Genomic DNA, 25,050 nt, shown 5'->3' on the forward strand with positions numbered 1-25,050 from the left:
ATCGACATAATAGGGGTGACTGAAACAAAAAAAACCAAAACTGGTGAGCTCTTTCTGAGCAATAAATACAAAATGTTATATTCAGGCAATGACAATCAAGGAAAAGAAGGAGTAGCCATAGTATTCAACACAAAATACGAGGCTAATCTTCTTGAATGGCAGGCAGTCTCAAGTAGAGTAATGTGGGCAAATATGAGAATGGGGAACTGGACAATGAGACTTATTTGTGCCTATGGTCCCACAGAAGGTTCTACTAAGGTAGAAGTGGATGAATTTTTTGAGGCTTTAGAAAAAGCAACTGACACAATGAAAAAGGAAAAGTTGGTCCTTGTTGGGGATCTAAATAGCAGAGTAGGAAATGATTGCCAGACATACAAAAATATTTTGGGAAAATTTGGAGAAAAGAGCAAAGCTAATAATAATGGCAAATATCTGTTGGATTTCTGCTCAGGACATGGACTGGTCATTACTAACACCATGTTCCAACATAAAAATGTGCACAAATTCACATGGAGAGAAGAGGCTAGGAATAAGAAAAGTCTCATTGACTATGTTATTGTTGATAGTGATGTTTTCTCCCTGGTGCAGGACACCAGAGTGTACAGAGGATTTGAAATTGGAAGTGATCACTATTTAGTCTTGAGCAGGATAAAATTGAATTTCACATTGAAAAGAATAACATGTAACAAAGTTTTAAAGCGAATAAAAGTTGAGGCAGCTCTCAGATGTGAACTGTAGACTAAAATACACAAAGATTATTGAAGAAAAAATGAAAGAGTTTGAGAACAGGAATCAAACCTTGGAGATTCAGTGGCAAACTCTGAAGAAAACATTGATTGATTCTGCCAGAGAGGCATGTGGTGAGGTTGTTTGTAAGGATAAAAAAATCAGAACTCCCTGGTGGACACAGGAAGTTAAAGAGGCAGTGAAGGAAAAGAAGAAAGCATACCAAAAGTTCCTGGCAAATAAGTCAGCTTGTGCTCTTCGAGAATATAGAGACAAATGCAAGAACTAAACACTGTGTAAAACTAGCTAAACAAAAGTCATGGGAGGACTTTGGCAAGAATATAGAAAATAAATATCAAGAAGGTGGCAAAATATTCTGGAGGTTGTTGAAGAAACTTAAGAATGGAGGAAAGAGTGCTGTAAAAGGAATTAGAGATGATAAAGGTGACATGAAAACGGGAGAAAAAGATATCCTTGATATATGGAGTAATTACTTTGAAAAACTGCTAAATGAAACAAGCAGTGATGACAGCACAGTGGTAAAAAACACTGACCAGGCATGCAGTCAGGAATACATATCCATACTTGAAGTAGAAAAAGCCATCAAAGGCTTGAAATGTGGAAAAGGCAGCAGGAGTAGATGATATTCGACCAGAAATGCTGAAGTATGGTGGTATAAGAGTATTACAGTGGCTGCACTGCATATTTCAGAAAGCCTGGACAGAGGGACGAATTCCCGATGATTGGAGTAGAGCTCTCATAGTACCCATATATAAAAAGGGAAATAAAACTGCATGTGAGAATTACAGAGGTATTTCCCTACTGAGTGTTCCTGGCAAGATCTATGCAAGTATACTTGAGAAACGGTTGAGAAGAATTGTGGAAGAAAAGCTTAGTGAAGAACAAGCTGGATTCAGGCCAAATAGAGGCTGTCAGGATCAGATCTTCACTTTACGACAAATAGTCGAGAAAGCATGGGAATATAACAAAGATCTGTATTTAAGTTTTGTCGATCTGGAAAAGGCATATGACAAGGTGCCAAGAGAGAAGCTATTCAGTACGCTGCAGTTATATGGTGTGAATGGGGCATTATACCAAGCAATACTTAGTCTTTATTTGAGTTGTAAGTCAGCAGTCAGAATTGAAGGAAGTACAGGAAGATGGTTTATGTTAAATCTGGTGTGAGACAAGGATGTACATTATCCCCTCTGTTATTCATTATCTATATGGATCACATTATGAACATGATATCAAAATTGGAGATGTTAATGTCAGCTCTTTGCTTTATGCAGATGATGTTATACTTCTAAATAAATCTGCTACAAGTCTGCAAGATTCTCTGACTAAATTGAATAGCTGTTGTAATAGATATGGTATGAAGGTCAGCAATAAAAAGACAAAGACAATGAAAATAGGCAGAATCATTGAAAATGTCAACTGTGTTGTGAATGGAGAACCTGTGGAACAAGTAAAACATTTCAGCTACTTAGGCACGATTTTTACTGAAGATGGTAAATTAAATATAGAAATAGACAACAGAATCAGCAAAGCTGGTATGGTGGGAGGTCAATTGAATAAATTCATATGGAATAAGGAGAAATTAGTAGGAACACTAAATTAGCTGTATACAAGACAGTGTTCAAACCAGTTTTAACTTATGGATCTGAGAGCTGGGTCAGAAGTAAAACACTTGACCAAAGACTAGAGACCACAGATATGAGAGTCCTGAGAAAGATTATAGGCATGAACAGATGGCATCAATGGCAATATCATATTAAAAACGAGGATATTAGGAATTGATAGATTGATACGATACAAAGTGCTTTAGACGATAGAAATATAAGATCTGATAATGTTGGAGTCTTGACAAGTAACAGACTGATTTGGAGGAAAATTGTAGATAGGAAATTAATAATGATGTAATTTTTTTCATGTAGTACTATCATATCCTGTACACCCCTTGAGGGTACATGGCAGGAATTCGATGATGATGATGATGATGACATATGGTTGTGGGCCTTTTTTCCATGAGTACCATAAGTGGGCTAAAGGTTAGATAATCCAAAGGCTCTGCTCTTCAGAGACCCAACATGGAACTTTTTCAAGCTCCTTCATGACTCCAAGTAATGGTCACTGAAATTCATTGACCACTTAATGACATTCACAAGCTTATGCCTGCAGTGGAATTTAAACTCATGACTGGCTGGAGAGGAAAGGTGCTATCAACTAGTCCAACAGTTCAACGACAGCAGTACTTACAAAAGGTGCTGCACAAAGCAAGGACAAAACTAGTAATTTCCTTTAATGTGGCTTTCCTTTTTTTTATACAGTATTAGTCTGAAATAGAAATACTGTGTAATTTATTTACTACAGAGAGGCTAAACATAAAATCATAAAAAAAATTATAAATCATATGTTCAAGTGGTCAGAAGAATTTAAAAAAAAATCTAGAATCATGTCATCCTTTTAACTTTGTGGTATGATTTTTGAGTCAACCATACTTTGTATTCAAATGCCTGGTATACTGATCTGTCTTATTGTAGGTAGTGTGAGTTCTTAATTGTGGGCCTTTTATCCATGAGTACCATAAGTGGTCCAAACACTTAACAGTCACACTGTTAAAATATTACATTGGTATACTGTATCAAAAATACCTCACATCAAATTCAAAACTTTTAAGAGTTGGAAATTTATCTCTAATACCCTAGTGTCTAGATATCATATTTTTGTTTATCACTGTCCTGTGGAAGAAGCTATCAGATACATTGAAAATCTCTTTTCCCCAGATATAGGAAACTGGTGAACTTTAAGACAGTGTCCTTGTTTAATCCATTTTCAAATGGAATGGCCAAATTAATGAATAGCATTACCTATTGAGTTTTGGTCAGGATATTTCAGTAGTTTGTAATAGTGTGCTAGTATGTTTTAGTGAGAATTGACTATATACAACCAAACAAGCAAGCCTAGCTGATGACTTTCCATTGTCTCTGTCTCTTGGCAACTTCTTTAAGAAATTTGAAGAAGCAGTGACATTACATAATGAATATGTAAAATACATATTCACTATATAAAATGTATTTTAATATGAATGTGTAATTTACAAGCAGTTATCCAGCTCTGCTGTAGGGGGGGGGGGGGGGGGCTCTCATTCTCCTCCATATGCCAACTTATTTGTGGGAAACTTGGAAAAAACATAGATCTGTAAACAAAACAAAAAAAAAAAACCCTCCAATTTGGTGGAGATGTATAGATGACGTCATCATCTAGAAATACAATGTTGGTGAGTTGCAGAATTTTCTTTTGTCTATCAACTCCTTCCACAAAAAAAAAAATTAAATTCACTTTGGAACTTGAAAATGAAGGAAAACTAGATGTTTTACTTTCTAAAAAAGCTGAATGAGGTTTCTCTCTTCCTGTATACTGAAGCCCATTCATACAGGTCATTACCTACACTTATCTTCATTGCACCATGCATCACAAAAACTAGGTGGTATTATACACACACACTCAAGAAAATAGGGCAATCTCTATCACAAGAGATGAAGAAAAACTGAATATTCTAAGAAAATCTTACAAAAAATACCATTTCCTGCTCCACAAGAAATTCCCAACATTCTCTACAGAACTTCTGTTTCCATCCCATACATGTCTGCACGGTTAGCCTAGTGGCTTTGTGCTTCAAGACCATATGCCTGGGGAAGGAGTGTCATAGGATCGATTCCTGTCAACGACGTGAAGAACTCAAGGATCTTCCTCAGCCATAGCCAAGTTAGCCGGTTTTGGGCGTGGACAGCAGGGTTTTTTCCGCCAGTTTATCTGGTGTTTTTCATCTTGCAAGCAGGCAAACCGGTCCGAGGACACACACGGATTACAGTCAGGAATACTGACCCAGCCATAGGTTTGATTTGTCAGCCTATGCCAGTTCCGGAGCCCGGATAAAATTTGGGGGGACTAGATGGTACTGTGAACTCCTGTATAAAGGGGGAACGCTGTATCACCACATGGAATTTATTTATTTATCCCATACGTTGGCAGACTTTTGCTCAAGATGGATAGTCTCCTCAAATCTCATGATAAGAGTGACCTTCAAGCCCATTTTAACTACATGAGATTTACTTCATTCACCTAAAGATCACAACAGACATCTGGAAGTTTGGAAATTAGACAGAAAGAGCATATTTGAGATGCTAATAACAACAGAGAAGACAGCTCAGACCTAACTTTTAATTTTTCCCACACACACATCATAACACTGAATGGGAGAAGAGCTGCATGCCTTACACACAGGACATCTTTACTGCTTGTAACATAAAAGAATCCACTATGGTAATTTCTTCACAATGCGCACTCATCAGGAAACAAGGAATGATCCTCTGTGATATTTGAAAATTGCTCATTAGATCTTTCTACACAATCAAACTTTAACTTTTCAGCCAAATATCTTGCACACATCACTGAACAATAGTTAACCGTGCCAGCTTCCATATGGTTTCCGTTTCAGCATATATGGTTCCTACATGTCCTGTATTTTAGTAATGTTATAGTTTATATTAGCCTTTTATTGTATTTTTGTTCATCCTAACCCAGAAGAAGCCATATGTATCTGTTGTGAAACCGGTTTGTTTTCATTTTTATATTATGGCCAAATAAACCCAATATATTTCTCTTCATAATTAAAGAAAGTCTTATCTCATGCCAGTTTTAATTTTTTTTTTTTTGTGATAGTATATTGATATTATGATCATTTAGAAGCATTGTCAGTAAGAGCTACATAATTTTCTCATCATATATCTCCATAAGATCAACTCTACTGTTTATGTTGAGAGTGACAATAAATAGTTCTTTTTTAAACATTATATTTAACAAAAAAAAAAAAAAAAGAAGCAAAAAGTGATATTCTTCTAGCAGTCTTTTGAAAACATACATTAGGCATCATGCAAAATCTTTTTACCATTCCAGCCAAAAATGGGTATTATCAGGACTTCAAAGAAAAGAACATTGTTCATCTTGAGAGATATCTATGAAAGGAGGAAAAACGGTGACCTCTATAAATGACTGCCTTTAATTTATTCACTCTGGTTATTCATATAAAAAAATTATGTATGTCAGTGTAATGTTTTAAGTATGTCAGTTTTGTATATGAAGCCAAGTTTATCTGTTTGTGAAATAAAAACTGGAGTTTCCTGAAGGAAAAATCTTTCCTCATGTCTATGACAGTGGTAATGCACCTTCATTTGAAAAGTCTTGTAAAGATTCTTGGTTCTTTGTGTTCTGTAACATGAGTGTTTCTAATCAAAGGCATTGTCATTACTGAATGAAATGAAATTTTACTTTTTTTAATGTCTTCATTGAAAAAAATAAAACCTGTGCTCTGCAATGCTTTTTCCCACAAACATTGGCCATTTGAAGTTAGCAGACTTGATATTATGTTTGATATATATTTTTTTTCTTTCTTTCTTTTGTGTCCTCTTCTTCATTCAACACTATCATCAAGAAACATGCCTTGTAGAACCTCTTGTCAGGTGATCTTTTGTCCATTTGCTGTCTTAAGAAGATTATGTTGGGTGGCAAAGTGAAGCACTTTATTTTGCCATCCTTACTGGACAGATTTATAATGTCTGGATGTACAAGGCCATTGTCAAGAATTGGAAGTGTCTAATCTAATCATCCAAATTTTAACACATCTTTCTGATGCCACAGAAATTCAGGAACAAAGTGCTTGTAAATCCTTTTGTGTGAACCAAACATATTCTGAGTTGTAAACAATAATCTTGTGTGTAATCAAGTCTTTTAATCACCTCTGGTTCCTATCCTTGTCCACCTTTGTATATTTGAGAAAGATATAGACCTCATTTTGCTATTTCTTTATTTGATTGTTATTTATTTAATTAATTTATTATTATTTTTTCATCAGTTCCAACACTTTCAGCATCACAACTTAAAGCCTCACCACAGTAGTGATTTTGTATTTGTCTATACTTTCATAGCCACTCTGAACTGCAAGTAAAAATTTTGAATTTCAAATGTTTGGCAAGCTTTTTTGCTGCCACCTGCAGCTCAGTGCTATCCATGCCAATACAGTTAGCTTGTTGCTGTGATTCATGTTATAATTCCATAATAATTCCTGAATAAAAATAATATGAAACTGAAATGAAAATAAATAATTTATTAACTAAATTAAATATTTACACACCAATATTTTTCCAGCTCATGCTAGCTTTATCAAAGGCACTCAACAAATGCAATCAACCAAGACTAGGAATGAAATGCCCTTGAGAATGTTCCCTTTCATACAGGTCCATGAGAACAAGGACCTGTATGAAAGGAAACGGGCATTCTTTTGTCGTAACTGCTCATGAAAGGAAAGGGTAGTGTGCCAAAATTTGTAGTTACACCATCAGTTATATGCAGGGTTTCGTAAAACATGAACTGCTTCTGGTAATAGTCTTGTTGATTTGAAGTAGCATTTGTGTAGTAGCCTGACTTTCTTCAACCTGATGAAATCGTCTTCTTCCAAGGTATGTTGTGATAGTTTGATTTAGGTTGCCCATACTGAATATACTTTTTTTATTGTCTTCTTATCAAGGTGGTCCTATCCTGTCTAACTGGATTTTACATTCAGAGGACATACTTTAGACACCTGAGAGAGAGAGAGAGAGAAAGAAAGAATTCTAGCAATCTTTGATTTGTCTCAGGAAGGAGGAGACTTTGTCCAGAGGTTTATAGACTGTTTTAATTTTCTGTTGTTTTAAGAGTGAGCCCAGTCTGTCTGTTGTACCTTAAATGTTGGTTAGCAAGAGTTTTCTTTTTGTAACCATTTTGTTCAGATGATATAAATAGAACCTGTTATTCCAGATGCAGTGCAGGTCCCAAGAACAAAATTTGCTCTGCTCTGAAGGCTAAAGATTTGAAAATTCTAAGTTTTTGAGCAGAGTGGTGATGTGAAGTAGCATGTAAGTATCAGCCTGTGTGTATGTGTGGGCTAATGATAGACAATAGTGAGGGATCCATCAATTTGCCTTGTAATTAAGATATTATTATTATTGTATAGGACACCTCCATGGAGTTCAAAGACTCATCGAGGAAGACCCAAACTATCTACAAAATCTATCATATCTCTCCTTGAACTCATTAACAGATAAAGCACTCACAACTGACTCTGGCAATCCATTCCACTCATTCACAACTCTCCAAGCAAAAAATCTTAGTTCTCATACCTCTACTAACCATACCTTTATTCAACTTCCAGGGATAACCCCTTTCTGCTCCCTCTAGCCAAGTGCTGAAATATTTCTCCTGCATCTATCCTATAAAAACCCTTTAAGCAGCTTAAATGTTTCTATCAGTTCCCTCTTTTTCTCCTATCAACCAACTTCTGCAATCAACGCACCTTCAATCTGACTTCATAGGGAGCATTCCACAAACCACTCACCATCTTGGTCACTCACCTCTGCATCTTCTCCACCACTTTCTCATCCCCAAGAAATCCAGGAGACCAGACTTGAGCACAGTAATCCAGATGTGGACATATCAAAGCCATATAAAAGGAATAACTTCCTTATTTCTACTTGTTAATGTGTTCTTTAATAGCCAAGTAATTTTATTGACTACCTTATCAAAATGTCCTCCAAACTTTAACTCTGTCTACTACCAACCCTAAACTCTAGCTTCATCTATTTCCTGCAGTACAGTACCATCAGTGAGATATGCAACTTGTAATCTGTTTATCCCAAAATGCATAACTTTATATTTATCCACATTAAATGTCCACCTATTATCTTTTGTCCATACTGATAGCTTATTTAAATCATCCTGCAATCAATCTCTCTACATCCCTCTTGATTAATATTACTCTACCTAATTTTGCATCATCAGCAAACAACTGAATATTTCCTTTCAGGTTATTTCCTATATCCTTTATGTAAATTAAACAGCAATGGTCCCACCACTGAACTTTGCAGCACACCACTAGTCACCTGTTTTCATCTCGATTCTATCCCTCCATATATCATTTTTTAATATCTGTCCAGCAGCCACCCTCTTATCCACTTAACCAATGTCATGTTGATCCCCATTTATTCTAATTTCTGTAACAGCGTTTCATGCAGTATTCTGTCAAATGCCTTTGCAAAAGCCAGCAGAATCATTGTGTAGCCATTTCCTTTATCCAGTTTTGCTGTTATTTTATTCTATTATAAAAAAAAGGAATTATTTTGCCCTCTTTCCACTCCCTTTGAATTCTACCAGAGTTAAGACTTAAAGAGTCTAGCCAGAGGCATTAGCAGTTCCCTTACACATTCTTGCAAAACCCAAGGTGATATCCCATCTAATCCTGCAGCTGTATTTACTTTGAGATTCTGCAATATCCTAAAAATCTCTTTTCCTGCATTAGTGTCTGTCACACATGTTAAAGCAGTAACCTCACTAGAATGATGTTCACTCAACTATTTTATCCTTTGTCACCTCATGACCATCATCACTCATTAAGGTTATTCTCTCGTAGTCATTCTTCCTCTTACTTTCCACATAATGAAATAACTCTTTGGCCTGCTTGGCTAGATTCTTCTCATAATTTGATTTTGCCTTCCTTGCCATGCTGGTCACCTTTCTTGCTTGAGTCCTGTACTATTCATGAGTTTGCTGGTCACCTTTCTTTTATATACCCTTCACAGCATTTTTCTTCTTCTGCAGCTCATGCTTAATGATATTACTCCTATCTGATTAATCCTCCTTATCTTACTCATACAATTTAATATTGTTTTCTCTAGATGACTTTTAACTATGTCCCATGCAATACAAACATCCTTACACTGCAGTGTTTTATGCCATAATACAGATTTAAGCTTCTTCCTAAGCTTGTCATAATCACCTGCCTTGTAGTTCCACATATACCCCTCTTGGTAAAATATTTATCATGTTGTACAATCTCGTAAGTCAAGACTGCATAGTCATTTTCACCAATCGGAGGTAATGTGGTAATCTTGGTTATGAATAGCTCTTCTGCTCCTATGACCAGGTTCAGTACTCTCACATCCCTAGTCCCCTCCATCACATGCTGCCTCAAGTAATTATCTCTTAGTAGGTGTATAAATTCCATTTCCTTCATGACATGTGATCTTTCTTTCTTTCTTCCAGTCTATATCTCCATAGTTGAAGTTCCCCATAGTAATCAATCGACCTGTACTCATACTAATTTGCCGATGCATGTCTTTCAAATCATCTCTGGAACTCTCTGGACTATAGCAACAACCAAAACTGTATATTTTGTCTTACTGGCCTTAATCTCACACCACACTGCTTCAAATGAACAACCACTCTTCTATTCATTTTGGCAGCAATTCATCCACCATCATCAGCCCCGCCCTTCTATTAGCCAAGTCTCACTAATGCCACTAACTAATACCAAAAAACTCTTCTCTCTTGTTCCTGATACTTCTGGCATTAGTATATAGAAACTGCAGCATCTCTTTAGGCCCCCACCCACCTTTATTTCCTGAATTGACTTCCCTATTCAGTATTTTTGCTTGAGAGACTAGATTCTGCACTTGGTCAGTCTCACACTCACTCACCTCAATTCATTCACAATACTTGCACACACACACGACATCCAATGGTAATCCATTCTAATCACACACCACTCTATGAGAGAAATCATCTTTTCCTCATCCTCCATAAAATCAAAAATTCAATCAACTGAAATCCTGTGCGATTCATTCTCCTCTTTGCTAGTTTCTCCAATCTATAAATTCTTAATCTGTCTTCATGTTCAGTATTCCACAATCCTGATATCATTTTAACATTTTCCTTTGCAGTTTCTTGACTTATCAAACACCAAGGAAACAAGAAGACCAGACTTGTGCACAATAGTCTAAGTGAGGTCTTATCAAGGCCTTCTAAAGAGGCAAAATGATATACTAATCTTTATATGCCAAAGTTCATTTCAGCATAGCAATTAATCTCTGAGTTGTATTTGCAATCTTAGTTATATGGCCCTTGAACTTCATCTTCCTATCTACTAAAACTCCAAGATACCTAGCCTGATCAGTTTCTTCTAGCATAATCCCATTAAATAATGTCTAATCTGATCAAAATGCATGACTTTACATTTATCAACGTTGAACTGACAGCCATTTTCCCATGCCCATAGTTCCATCCTGTTCAAATCATTCTCCAAGTACTGAATATCACCTGCATTCCTGATTTGCCTTTCTTTGCATCATCAACAAATGGGGTCCCACAGGGCTCAGTACTGGGACCTATATTGTTTAACCTTTATATCAGTGACATTGTCAGTGGATTGCAAGGGGATATTTAGTTGTTTGCAGATGATGCGAAGCTGGGAAGGATTATTAGTAATAGTGCAGATGCGGCAGCCCTGCAAGAGGATTTGAATAAGCTAAATAGATGGGCAAATGAATGGGGGTATCGGTTTAATGCAGCAAAATGTAAGGTCTTTAGGTTTGAGAAGCATCGATGGGATGCTGCATACTCTGTGGGAGGAGTTATACTGGAGGAAGTAGGGGAGACAAGAGATCTGGGGTTGGTGATTGATAGAAGCCTGAAATTTAGGGGACATATTGCAAAGGTGGTGAAGCTAACACAGAGGATTGCTGCAATAATGAGAAGGACACTGACCTGCAGAGATAAAAGGGTTATCATTCCTATTGTTCTCAGATTTGGTCCCCAGGATTTGAACGGGATAAATTAACTGTGGAAAGGGTACAAAGGTGGATAACAAAGATGGTTTCAGGACTGTATAATGTTAGTTATGAGGATCGGCTGAGGGAATGTGGACTGCAGAGTTTGGTGGATAGAAGAAAGAGAGGTGATATGATTGAGACTTTTAAACTGTTGAAAGGTGGTTACAGGATTGACACTTGGGAGTTCTTTCGCTTGGTTGAACAGAGGGAAGGAGTGATGACAAGAGGCCGTCCCTGGAAGTTACTAAAGGAAACCGTGAGCAAGAGGGAGAGGAGTGGTTTCTTTGCATGGAGGGTGGTTGAACCATGGAATGCATTGCCTGATGGAGTGGTGAGAGTGAGAACGGTCAATGAGTTTAAGGAGTGTATGATAGACTTTGTTTCTTAGGAAGGACCTCCCACGATGAGTCTTTTGCCTCCATGGAGGCCTGGATAATAATAATAATAACAAATAGCTGTATGTCATCTGTCAAATTCTTCGTAATGTCATTAATGTATAGATTGAGTAAAAGTGGACCAAGAATTGATCCCTGTGATAGTACACTACTCGTTACCTTAAATCTTGTAGACTAATATCCCACATATAACACTTTTTGATCTCTCTCATTCAGCCATCCTATTATCCATGTTAATATTTTATAATCCAGACTCATATTCTCCAATTCATGCAACAGTCTTCTATGCTGCATTCTGTCAAAAGCTTTAGCAAAATCTAAAAGTATCATGTGTATCCATTTCCTTGTCTAATTGAATGGTAACATTATTATAGAATGTGAACAAGCTGCTAAAACGTGGATTTTCTGTAGTAAATCCATGCTGTTTATTGCAAAATAGAGATTCTCTGTCAACCCATTTCTGAATGTAAACCTTAACCAACTTTTTCAAAATTTTCACCACCACTCCAGAGATACTAATAGGTCAATAGTTGTATACATCAGTCTTTGCACTACCCATATCAGCACATTTCTTTCAAACATAACTTTAGAGAACCCAGAGACAAAATCTGAAGAAAATGTTGATTATTTTAGCTAAGAGAGATTGTGTGAGATATGTAGTAAAGCTGGCTGCAAAGATGTAAAAATCAGAAATTTACGGTGAACTTAAGAAGTTAAAGAGATAGTGTTCTTTAAAGTCTACCATGAATAAATCATATCATTGTCTAAATTATATGAAAATGTCAGTCAATAATCATGGGAAGACTTCAATAAAAATATAGAAGATCATTAAGTAGCAAAAATGTTCTGAAGGATATATTGAAAAAAGCTTAGAAATGGAGATATTTATATAAATTCTCATGGCTTACACGTGTAAAAAAAAAAAAAATAGAATTTTATTCAAGAACTTCATTATGTTTATCTGACATGACATAGACATCATCAAGGAGACAGACCAGTAACTACATTCAAAACATGAATCATAAGAATGGATCATGAAGCATGTGCCTTAGCTCATGTCTTGGTTGCAACTGAAGTGATAGAATTACACTGTTAGAGTGCAAAGGAAAGATTGTAAAAGTTGTGTAGATTAAAAAAAAAATGCATTATAAACAATTAATAGTAATCACTTCCCAACACTTAGATATTGGCAACCCAGTCAGAACAGCTAAGGTTTAAATAATTTTGTAGTGTTTCACATTTCAAGGAAAATATGATAAAATATGAACGTTCTGAAATGAATCTTTATCTTGTTCCAGAGAACTCTGTTCCTAGTGTCAATAACATGAGAAGCAAGGCCAGACTTGTTGAATTCTAAAAATACAACATAGTCTTGGTGTTTTTGGATTCTAATCAAAAGCAGACAGAGCAGCCAAAATAGCAAAGATGACATGATTAGGCTAAATGAGGTAATATATCTTTTGTAGATGGTAAGAAGGACAGTTTCCAAATTGGTTTGAAGGAGGTGTATAGATTGAATTTGTGAAGAATCTGTGCTATTTTTCTGAGGTTCCTTTAATGTAGGGTATTGAAATTCTTTTCACATTGGATTATAGTCTGGTAGACGGATGATAATTATCAATAATTTTCAAATGGTAGTTTCATTGTATCCATTAGGCATCAGATTGCTTTTAATTTTATTCAGTTCATCTAACAAAAGGGAATCAGAAGAGCAGATCACATGAGCTCTCTGTACAAGACGCTTGATAATACCTATCTTCTGTGATGAATGATGTGAAGACAAGTGAATATATCTACCAGTAAAGGTTGGTTTTTGATAAATTGATAATTCAACTTGACCTGTAAGATTTCATATTATGAAAGCATCCAAAAAGGGAAGATTATTTTTTATGAAATTATTATCAGGTAGCATACTCATGTCATTATGATTTGAGCAAATTGTTATTGCTCTCTTTTTGAGAGTACTTGTTATTTCTAATTTTTGGATAGTGGTAATAAGAGTCTGAATGTACAAACAAAATAACTGCAATGGAATTGTCATCACAAGCAGTGATGACAGCACAGTGGTAAAAAACACTGCCCAGGCATGCAGTCAGGAATACATATCCATACTTGAAGTAGAAAAAGCCATTAAAGGCTTGAAATGTCGAAAGGCAGCAGGAGTAGATGATATTCGACCAGAAATGCTGAAGTATAGTGGTATAAGAGTCTTACAGTGGCTGCACTGCATAGTTCAGAAAGCCTAGACAGAGGGACGAATTCCCAATGATTGGAGTAGAGCTCTCATAGTACCCATATATAAAAAGGGAAATAAAACTGAATGTGAGAATTACAGAGGTATTTCCGTACTTAGTATTCCTGGTAAGATTTATGCCAGTATACTTGAGAAATGGTTGAGAAGGATTGTGGAAGGGAAGCTTGGTGAAGAACAAGCTGGATTCAGGCCAAATAGAGGCTGTCAGGATCAGATCTTCACTTTACGACAAATAGTCGAGAAAGCATGGGAATATAATAAAGATCTGTATTTAAGTTTTGTCGATTTGGAAAAGGCATATGACAAGTTTCCAAGAGAGAAGCTATCTATTTAATACGCTACAGTTATATGGTGTCAATGGGGCATTATATCAAGCAGTACTTAGTCTTTATATGAGTTGTAAGTCAGCAGTTAGATTGAAGGAAGTACAAGAAGATGGTTTAATGTTAAATCTGGTGTGAGACTAGGATGTACATTATCCCCTCTGTTATTCATTATCTATATGGATCACATTATGAAGGAAAGTGGTATTAAACATGATATCAAAATTGGAGATGTTAATGTCAGCTCTTTGCTTTATACGGATGATGTTATACTTCTAAATAAATCCGCTACAAGTTTGCAAGATTCTCTGACTAAATTGAATAGCTGTTGTAATATATATGGTGTGAGGGTCAACAATGAAAATAGGCAGAATCATTGAAAATGTCAACTGTGTTGTGAATGGAGAACCTGTGGAACAAGTAAAACATTTCAGCTACTTAGGCACGATTTTTACTGAAGATGGTAAATTAAATATAGAAATAGACAACAGAATCAGCAAAGCTGGTATGGTGGGAGGTCAATTGAATAAATTCATATGGAATAAGGAGAAATTAGTAGGAACACTAAATTAGCTGTATACAAGACAGTGTTCAAACCAGTTTTAACTTATGGATCTGAGAGCTGGGTCAGAAGTAAAACACTTGACCAAAGACTAGAGACCACAGATATGAGAGTCCTGAGAAAGATTAGAGGCATGAACAGGTGGCATCAATGGCAATATCATATTAAAAACGAGGATATTAGGAAAGAACTTGACATTGTCAGCATACAGAAATGCATTAGTAGAGCTAATCTCAGGTGGTATGGTCACTTAAACAGAATGGGCGAAGAAAGAGTAGCAAAACAAGTGTTCTCTACCAGGTTGGAAGCAAAACGACCCAGAGGAAGTTCAAGATATAGGTGGATTGATACAGTACAAAGTGCCTTAGACGATAGAAATATAAGATCTGATAATGGTGGAGTCTTGACAAGTAACAGACTGATTTGGAGGAAAATTGTAGATAGGAAGTTGGTAATGATGTAATTTTTTTCATGTAGTACTATCATATCCTGTACACCCCTTGAGGGTACATGGCAGGAATTTGATGATGATGATAAAAAGATAACTGACAATATACAGGACAAAAAGATAGCACATCAAATCAAAAAAAGATTTCAGCAAAGCCATTTAATATATCTTTTTCATATATTAAAGGTCTATCAGAATAAAAAAGTAGAAATCTAAAGAAACACAACATGAAAACTACCTTTAGACTTCTTACAAAACGTAAACATGTATTTGGCGCATCTAAAGATCTATTTCTCTCACATCTGACATCTGATGCATACTGAATTACAATATATGTGATCTGTCTTACATTGGTGAAACTGGATGCACTTTTTGACATTTATAAATACTCTCACAGCTTATACGTGTGAAAAAAAAAAAAAAAATTAATCGAACTTCAATATATTTCATCTAACATATATGCCTGAGCTAACACAGGAAGAAAGCCATGGGCCTTTCCGACAGTGCAGTGGACATGTCTTATGCAGCTGATTGGAAAGGCACTCAACTCTTACACACATAAACATGTTATGAAAAAAAATTTAAAAAGGGGCATATGAAACATTTAAGAAACAACTAAGTTTGAACAAAAATGACAGGATAAAAATCTTCTTATTTTGGCCAACATATATACATTCCTGATAATAATAAACATCTTCAAATGGCCTCGATTGCCTCATTACAGAACACTGATTTCCACAACAAAAAACAAGATATCAGGTGAATGGTAACTTTTGAAGTAAAAACAACTCCAAAAAAAGTGAACAAGTAAAATAAGTATATTTTTTAAATATATATATATATATATATATATATATACACTAGGGTCCGCTTCATATATATATATATACAGGGTGTTCGGGATAAATTTGACAGTTTCATAAGGAAAAAGAAAATCTTCTTTGTATCTATTAAATTTAATGAATTGACAAAAAAACATTACAGGCAGAGTTAATTACAATACTATCAACAAGATTTACTCAAAATAACCACCATTAGCATCGATCACAGCTTCAATTCTGCTTCGGAACCTCGAACAAGCTGATGCTACAGTCTCCCTGGGAAGGGCCGCAAAAACTGTTTTAATTTTATCCATTAACTGGGCTTTTGTATTACTGGAAGTGCGAGTGGTGTCTTTTTCAACTGCGCCGCATACAAAATAATCCATGGGGTTAAGGTCTGGGGAGTTTGGAGGCCAAACATTTGGACTGGTGAAGTCGTAGAAATTTTCAGACAACCATTTTTGACTTTTCCCAGAGGTGTGGCAAGGGGCCGAATCCTGCTGCCATACATACAGCCTACCATTGGCTACCCTTGTTATCCAGGGCTTGACTACAGTTAGCAACTCCACGAACAAAGCCCGAATTCCAATGCCAGGGTTCTTCAACACCTGTTCCTGCAGATTTGCGAGGAATTCTGCTGTACGAACGCAATCAGATCGTCTGCTAGGGATCTTTCTTCTTGCTACATCCTCGTAGTCACCATTGCAAGTCTCTAGTTCATGCCTGATTGTTTTTACTGTATTCAGGGAGCATTGGGCAGCAGTCGTAATATCCTTATTTTGATGGCGGGCACGAATCATCATGATACAAGTTATTCTCTTCCATGATTCAGGTGGGTTCCAGCTATCCATCCTTTCTGACATCTTGTATATGAATGAAGAAGGATCCAAACTTTTAAATGAAGAGAAGTGTGTGTTAATACATGTAACTTACGGAAAAATATAATTAATTATAAATATGTCAAATTTATCCCGAACACCCTGTATATATATATATATGAAGGACTCTAGGCAAAATACCATAGATCCAACCAAAGCATGATTCCATATATATGAAGTATCAATACTAAAAGTAAGGTGCAAGAACCAAGATATCATTAATAAGAAAATTTTGATTGACTGATGTAATTAAATATCTTTCTTGGATTTTATAAAAAAAAAAAAAAAATCAGTTAATGCCTTTTTATTCCCATATAGGGAGTAGGCGAGGCCGTTTAGCCCTATCTAACTTTTGGAGACTGTGTGGGCAGTTCAATCTCCACTGGCAGCCAATCAGAGATAGCTGGCCCAAGGCTATCACTAATTAAACGGCACACACAGTGAAGAGAGATGGCTCAACTAGCGCCACCATCTCGTGGTCCCTAACCCTAACACAATATATTTAATGTCTGAAATAATGTGGGTTCTAAGGTCAATTTTTTTGAGTTTCTGGGAGGATAATCCCACTTGCCTGTGCTAGAGGTCAACTAACTCAGGAACCGTTCGAGAAAAGCTTAGAGTATGTAATGAGTCGACTAGAGGAAATTTTTTCCTCTAGTCGATGACTAGATTCGAAACAAAGTCTTCCTTCGTGCGGTCAAGCGCCATGGTATGCAAACGGCACAAACTCAAATGCCACTCTTGGGTTTTATTTATTTTTAATAACTAAGAGAAGTCAAGATAAGTTGTCATTTTAGATGTGACATATCCTATGATATGTTGCTATGGTATGTAGTTGTATATATATCTCTGAGAATGGCCTTAATATATAGGTCAAAACATAGAATTTTAGGTTTGATCTAAACTATAGTTGACTCAATAAATTGAATATAATAACTGCTTATAACTGAATATAACTGATTACTTTAAAAAATGATATTTAAGGCATTTTTATCTAGGAATATTTTCTTGCCTTGTGTCATATGCTTTTGCTTCTGTATCAGACTACAAAGAGGTAGCAAGAAGTGGAATTCAAAAGGTATGATTAAATTCTAATTTAATGAGTAAAAAATTCGAATTTTAAAATAATGACCTGTATATTGATTAGATTTCACTTGGAATTATAGAGACTGTTAAAAGTTTAGAATATAGTTTTTTTTTTGTTTAAAACTAGGTATTTAAAATATATGAATCATTTAATGGAACTGTTCTCATAAATTTAATTGTAAAATTCTGAATAAAATCAATACACATTTTGTTATTCTGTTTAAATTAAAGTTACTCAAAGACCCCTTGTATATATTTAAGATTATATTGAGCATAGGTGCTTTATAGAAGATCAATTTATTTATTTTTTATTTTTTTTATTTTTTGCTAGATTAAATGGAGCATTTATTTAACATTTCCTTCAGTTAGATATATAAAATTATTTGATTTATACTCATCCATGTTGCTGTTTATTTTTTATTTAAGAACTAATGTTTTAACTATTAAATTTTCAGTTGACTTTATTTAATGTTAAAAATTGTTGATATCTGAAGAAATCTGATAGAATGTTTATTATACATATTTGAATTTAATGAAATTCTTAACAGTAACTACTTAAAAACAGTTGGTATAGAAGAACTTTTCTGTAGAAATATTTTATTTTATATTGAGTCTCAGAGAAAAATAAAACTTTTAGTGCTTTTGACTTCAGAAATTTTAACTTTTGCAAATTTTTTTCCTTACATTCTCATCATCATCATCAAATTCCTGCCATGTACCCTCAAGGAGTGTACAGGATATGATAGTACTACATGAAAAAAATTACATCATTACAAACTTCCTATCTACAATTTTCCTCCAAATCAGTCTGTTATTTGTCAAGACTCCAACATTATCAGATCTTATATTTCTATCGTCTAAGACACATTGTACCGTATCAATCCACCTATATCTTGGTCTTCCTCTGGGTCGTTTTCCTGCCAACCTGGCAGAGAACACTTGTTTTGCTAATCTTTTTTCGCCCATTCTGTTTAGGTGACCATACCACCTGAGATTAGCGCTGCTAATGCATTCCTGGATGTTGACAATGTTAAGTTCTTTCCTAATATCCTCATTTTTAATATGATATTGCCATTGATGCCATCTGTTCACGCCTCTAATCTTTCTCAGGACTCTCATATCTGCGGTCTCTAGTCTTTGGTCAAGTGTTTTACTTCTGACCCAGCTCTTAGATCCATAAGTTAAAACTGGTTTGAACATTGTCTTGTATATATCTTATTCCATATGAATTTATTCAATTGACTTCCTACCATACCAGCTTTGCTGATTCTGTTGTCTATTTCTATATTAAATTTACCATCTTCAGTAAAAATCGTGCTTAAGTAACTGAAATGTTTCACTTGTTCCACAGGTTCTCCATTCACAACACAGTTGACATTTTCAATGATTCTGCCTATTTTCATTGTCTTTGTCTTTTTATTGCTGACCTTCATACCATATCTATTACAACAGTTATTCAATTTAGTCAGAGAATCTTGCAGACTTGTAGCGGATTTATTTAGAAGTATAACATCATCCACATAAAGCAAAGAGCTGACATTAACATCTCCAATTTTGATATCAGGTTTAATACCACTTTCCTTAATAATGTGATCCATATAGATAATGAATAACAGAGGGGATAATGTACATCCTTGTCTCACACCAGATTTAACATTAAACCATCTTCCTGTACTTGCTTCAATTCTAACTGCTGACTTACAACTCAAATAAAGACTAAGTATTGCTTGATATAATGTCCTATTGACACCATATAACTGTAGCTTATTGAATAGCTTCTCTCTTGGCACCTTGTGATATGCCTTTTCCAAATCGACAAAACACTTAAATACAGATCTCTGTTATATTCCCATCATGCTTTCTCGACTATTTGTCGTAAAGTGAGAATTTGATCCTGACAGTCTCTATTTGGCCTGAATCCAGCTTGTTCTTCTTTACCAAGCTTCCCTTTCACAATCCTTCTCAACCATTTCTCAAGTATACTGGCATAAATCTTACCAGGAATACTAAGTACGGAAATACCTCTGTAATTCTCACATTCAGTTTTATTTCCCTTTTTATATATGGGTACTATGAGAGCTCTACTCCAATCATCGGGAATTCGTCCCTCTGTCCAGGCTTTCTGAACTATGCAGTGCAGCCACTGTAAGACTCTTATACTACCATACTTCAGCATTTCTGGTCGAATATTATCTACTCCTGCTGCATTTACACATTTCAAGCCTTTGATGGCTTTTTCTTCTTCAAGTATGGATATGTATTCCTGACTGCATGCCTGGTCAGTGTTTTTTACCACTGTGCTGTCATCACTGCTTGTTTCATTTAGCAGTTTTTCAAAGTAATTACTCCATACTTCAAGGATATCTTTTTCTCCCATTTTCATGTTACCTTTATTGTCTCTAACTCCTTTTACAGCACTGTTTCCTCCATTCCTAAGCTTCTTCAACAACCTCCAGAATATTTTGCCACCTTCTTGATATTTATTTTCTACATTCTTGCCAAAGTCCTCCCATGACTTTTGTTTAGCTAGTTTTACACAGTGTTTAGCATTCTTGCATTTGTCTCTATATTCTCTAAGAGCACAAGCTGACTTATTTGACAGGAATTTTTGATATGCTTTCTTCTTTTCCTTCACTGCCTCTTCAACTTCCTGTGTCCACCAGAGAGGTCTGATTTTTTTATCCTTGCAGACAACCTCACCACATGCCTCTCTGGCAGAATCAATCAATGTTTCCTTCAGAGTTTGCCACTGAATCTCCAAGGTTTGATTCCTGTTCTCAAACTCTTTCATTTTTTCTTCAATAATCTTTGTGTATTTTAGTCTACAGTTCACATCTGAGAGCTGCTCAACTTTTATTCACTTTAAAACTTTCTTACATGTTATTCTTTTCAATATGAAATTCAGTTTTATCCTGCTCAAGAATAAATAGTGATCACTTTCAATTTCAAATCCTCTGTACACTCTGGTGTCCTGCACCAGGGAGAAAACATCACTATCAACAATAACATAGTCAATAAGACTTTTCTTATTCCTTGCCTCTTCTCTCCATGTGAATTTGTGCACATTTTTATGTTGGAACATGGTGTTAGTAATAACCAGTCCATGTCCTGAGCAGAAATCCAACAGGTATTTGCCATTATTATTAGCTTTGCTCTTTTCTCCAAATTTTCCCAAAATATTTTTGTATGTCTCACAATCATTTCCTACTCTGCTATTCAAATCACCAACAAGGACCAACTTTTCTTTTTTCATTGTGTCAGTTGCTTTTTCTAAAGCATCAAAAAATTCCTCCACTTCTACCTTAGTAGAACCCTCTGTGGGACCATAGGCACAAATAAGTCTCATTGTCCAGTTCCCCATTCTCATATTTGCCCACATTACTCTACTTGAGACTGACTGCCATTCAAGAAGATTAGCCTCGTATTTTGTGTTGAATACTATGGCTAGTCCTTCTTTTCCTTGTTTGTCATTTCCTGAATATAACATTTTGTATTTATTGCTCAGAAAGATCTCACCAGTTTTGGTCTTTTTTGTTTCAGTCACTCCTATTTTGTCGATCTGGTACTTATCTAATTCCTCAGCTAGCTCCATTTCTCATTTAGGCTTCTTATGTTGATAATACCGATCTTTAACTCTGGTGATGTTGAGTTGGGGTTTGTTTTCAGGTTTGTTTCAGTAGCTGACTTTTCGCTGTTCGTCCTGGTTCCCTGGTGAAAACAATGGGGGCCTTGTTTAACTGGGCGACGCCTCAGCCGGCATGAAATTTTGTCATGTCGTACCATCATTTTATTATTTTGGTTTAACCAATAAGAATACAATTTGGTTGGCTAAATCCCAAATTGCCAGACCATCCTCGTTCGTCCAGTATCTAAGTAGATACCCAACAGGGTGCACCACAAGAAGGTGAGGATTGGACATTAGGTCAGTAGTCCTGTTCGGTTCTCACATTCTGTAGGATATAAATGATATGATTTTCATTCATTCTAATACTGTATGTCTAATTTCCATAATTTATACTTTTGATTTATGAAATTATAATTTTATTACAATGAAAATTTTCTGAGAAAGATTAATTGAGTGGATAGATGGCATCAGCAGGAAAATCATATTGAAAACAAGGATACTGGAAGGAACTTGATGTTGGCATTTCAGCTATTTTAGGCATACATTTTAATAAAGATGGCAAATTAAATATGGGGGTAGACAACAGAATTAGTAAAGATGGTATGGTAAGAAGTTAACCGAATACATTTATATGGAATGAGAGAAATTAGCGAAAACACTAAACTAGTTGTACACAAGACAGTGCCTAAACCAGTTTTAACTTATGGAATCTGGGAGCTGGCTTTGAAAGAAAACAGTTGATTTTCTCTCAGAGGTGGTGTTTGATTGGAATGGATTGCATAAATGGAAGAATCATACTAAAAATGAAGATATTAGACAAACACTGACATTGTTAGAATTCAGGGTATGGGAAATAATAATAATCATTATTATTAAGAGAGACCTCCAGGGAGTCAGAGACTCATCGAGCGAGGCCACATACTGCACACACACACCAGCTATCATACTTATTCTTGAATTCATTCACACTGCTTGCACTCACAACATCCAATGGTAATCCATTCCAATCAAGCACCACCCTCTGAGAGAAAAATCTAGCCCTCATGCCATTTTTCATTGAAAAATTTCATCAATTGAAATCCTGTATGACCCTTTCAGAAGTTTGTAAGTCAATGATATCACCCCTCTTTCTCCTGTTTGCTAGTGTCTGCAGTCTACAAATTCTCCATCTATCTTCATAATCAGTATTTCACAATCCTGATATCATTGATATTTCACAATCCTGACTCCAAAATATCAGAATCACAACGGAAACCAGGAGACCAGATCTGCACACAGTAGTCCAAATGAGGTCTTATCAAGGCCTTGTAAAGAGGCAAAATAACACCCTTATCTTTATATGTGAACGTTAGTTTCAGCATTGCAATTATCTTTTGAATTGTATTTGCATTCTTTGCCAAATGGCCCCTAAACTTCACCTTCCTATCTAATAACACTCCAAGATCCCTAGCCTCATCAGTTTCTTCTCGCCTAATCTCACCAATATAATACAACATTGGATATCTAATCATGCCAAAGTGAGTGACTTTACATTTACTGACATTGAACTGACACCCATTTTCCCATGCCCACAATTCCAGCCTATTCAAATCATTATGCATAGAGTGCATATCAGCATCATTCCTGATTATCCTACCTATCTCTGCATCATCACCAGCAAATAACTGTATGTTGCTTGTCAAATCCTTCCCAATATCATTAATGTACAGATTGAATAACAGGGGACCAAGCATTGATCCTTGTGGTATACCACTTGTTACGTTCATTTCAGAACCCTTAAACCTTTCAGACTCATATCCCCCCCCCCCCTTATACCACTTTATGATGTCTGTCAGTCAGCCATCCTCTTATCAATGCTAATATTGTATAACCCAAACCGATTTTCTCTAATTTATGCAGCAGTCTGCCATGCTATATTCTGTCAAAAGCCTTAGCAAAAAATCCAAAAGTCATGGTGCATCCATTCCCCTTGTCTAGTTCAATGGTAACATCGTTTATAGAATGTGAGCAAGTTGCTAAAACATGACCTTCCCATAGTAAACCCATGTTGTTCATTGCAAAGTAGAGATTCACTATCAACCCATTTCTGAATGCAGGCCCTAACCAATTTTTCCAAAATCTTCAGCACCACTCCTGAGATACTAATTGATTGATAGTTGGATACGTTGGTCTTTGCACCACCCTTGTGCAATGGAATTACCATACATCCTTCCATTCCTGCAGAATCTTCCCTGTTCTGAGACTCATATTAAACATCCTGGTCGAAGGCATGGCCAGGTCAGCTGAACACTCTTTTAGCACATGTGCTGATATTCCATCAGTCCCTATAGCTGAATTCTTATTTAGTTTGTGCAACAGCTCTAATACTTCTGCCTCACACCCTTGCGTTTCCTCATTTAGTGAAGAGGTAACAGTGAGCTCAATGTTGCATTCACTAGGTTGATAGTTTTTAACAAAATGGGCACTCATTAACTGAACAACCTCTTCTGCATCTGTAACCCTCATGCCATCTGGATTTAGAAGAATTATTCCTTCATACTCATTCTTTCTTTTACTTGCAGCATATTGATAGAATTCTTATGGGTTATCTTTAGCATGCAGAGCCAGTTTCTTTTCATAATCAGACTTTGCTTTCTGTACAACAGTTGTGACTATTCTAGCCTGCTGCTTATAACGTTCATAACGAACATCATCCTTATGCAAACAGTATTCCTTCCACTTCATCCTTTTCTTATGAACCTCTTGCTTAATAAGTTTACACATCCATTTGACTCCTACTCTATTTATTCTTCGAACTCTTGGGACACATTCTGATATTGCATCATTTAAGTATTGTTTAAATGCTTTCCATGCATTGTCGATATTCTTTCCATCCAGCAACTGATTCAATTCCACTGAACTTAATATACTCATCAGTTGGTCACAATTTCCTGCTTTATAGTTCAGCATGTAATATTTTCTGAATGGAACATTCATAAACTTAGTCACTTCCCAAGTGAGTATCGCATGATCACTGTCACCAACTGGAGACAGAATAGTTATATTTTTAACTGAAATGCCCTCTGACACTATAATCAAATCTAACACTCTTTGACCTCGAGTTCCTTCTGTCATGTGCTACTTGAGAAAGTTGTCCTGCAACAGCTCAATAAATGCATTTTCATTCTTCCCATGAGATTCTACTGCTACCCAATCAATACTTGGATAATTAGTCTCCTATTATGATTACTCT

The 25,050-nt window shown here is 35.8% G+C and overlaps 1 protein-coding gene across 1 annotated transcript in view; it reads left to right on the top strand.

Annotated features, from left to right (window-relative positions):
- The window catches only part of LOC150092333 (Fanconi anemia group A protein homolog), a 388,676-nt gene that overhangs the window by 48,926 nt on the left and 314,700 nt on the right, over window positions 1–25,050 (top strand). The window contains exon 8 of the mRNA XM_090415063.1: window positions 18,106–18,185. Within this exon, the coding sequence (XP_090271189.1) occupies window positions 18,106–18,185 (80 nt within the window). The remainder of the gene's footprint in view (window positions 1–18,105; window positions 18,186–25,050) is intronic.

Source organism: Typopeltis vanoorti, chromosome 26, assembly GCF_054136105.1.
Source record: "Typopeltis vanoorti isolate ZY-2024b chromosome 26, IOZ_Tvanoo_1.0, whole genome shotgun sequence".
Classification (NCBI taxonomy): Eukaryota; Metazoa; Arthropoda; class Arachnida; order Uropygi; family Thelyphonidae; genus Typopeltis; species Typopeltis vanoorti.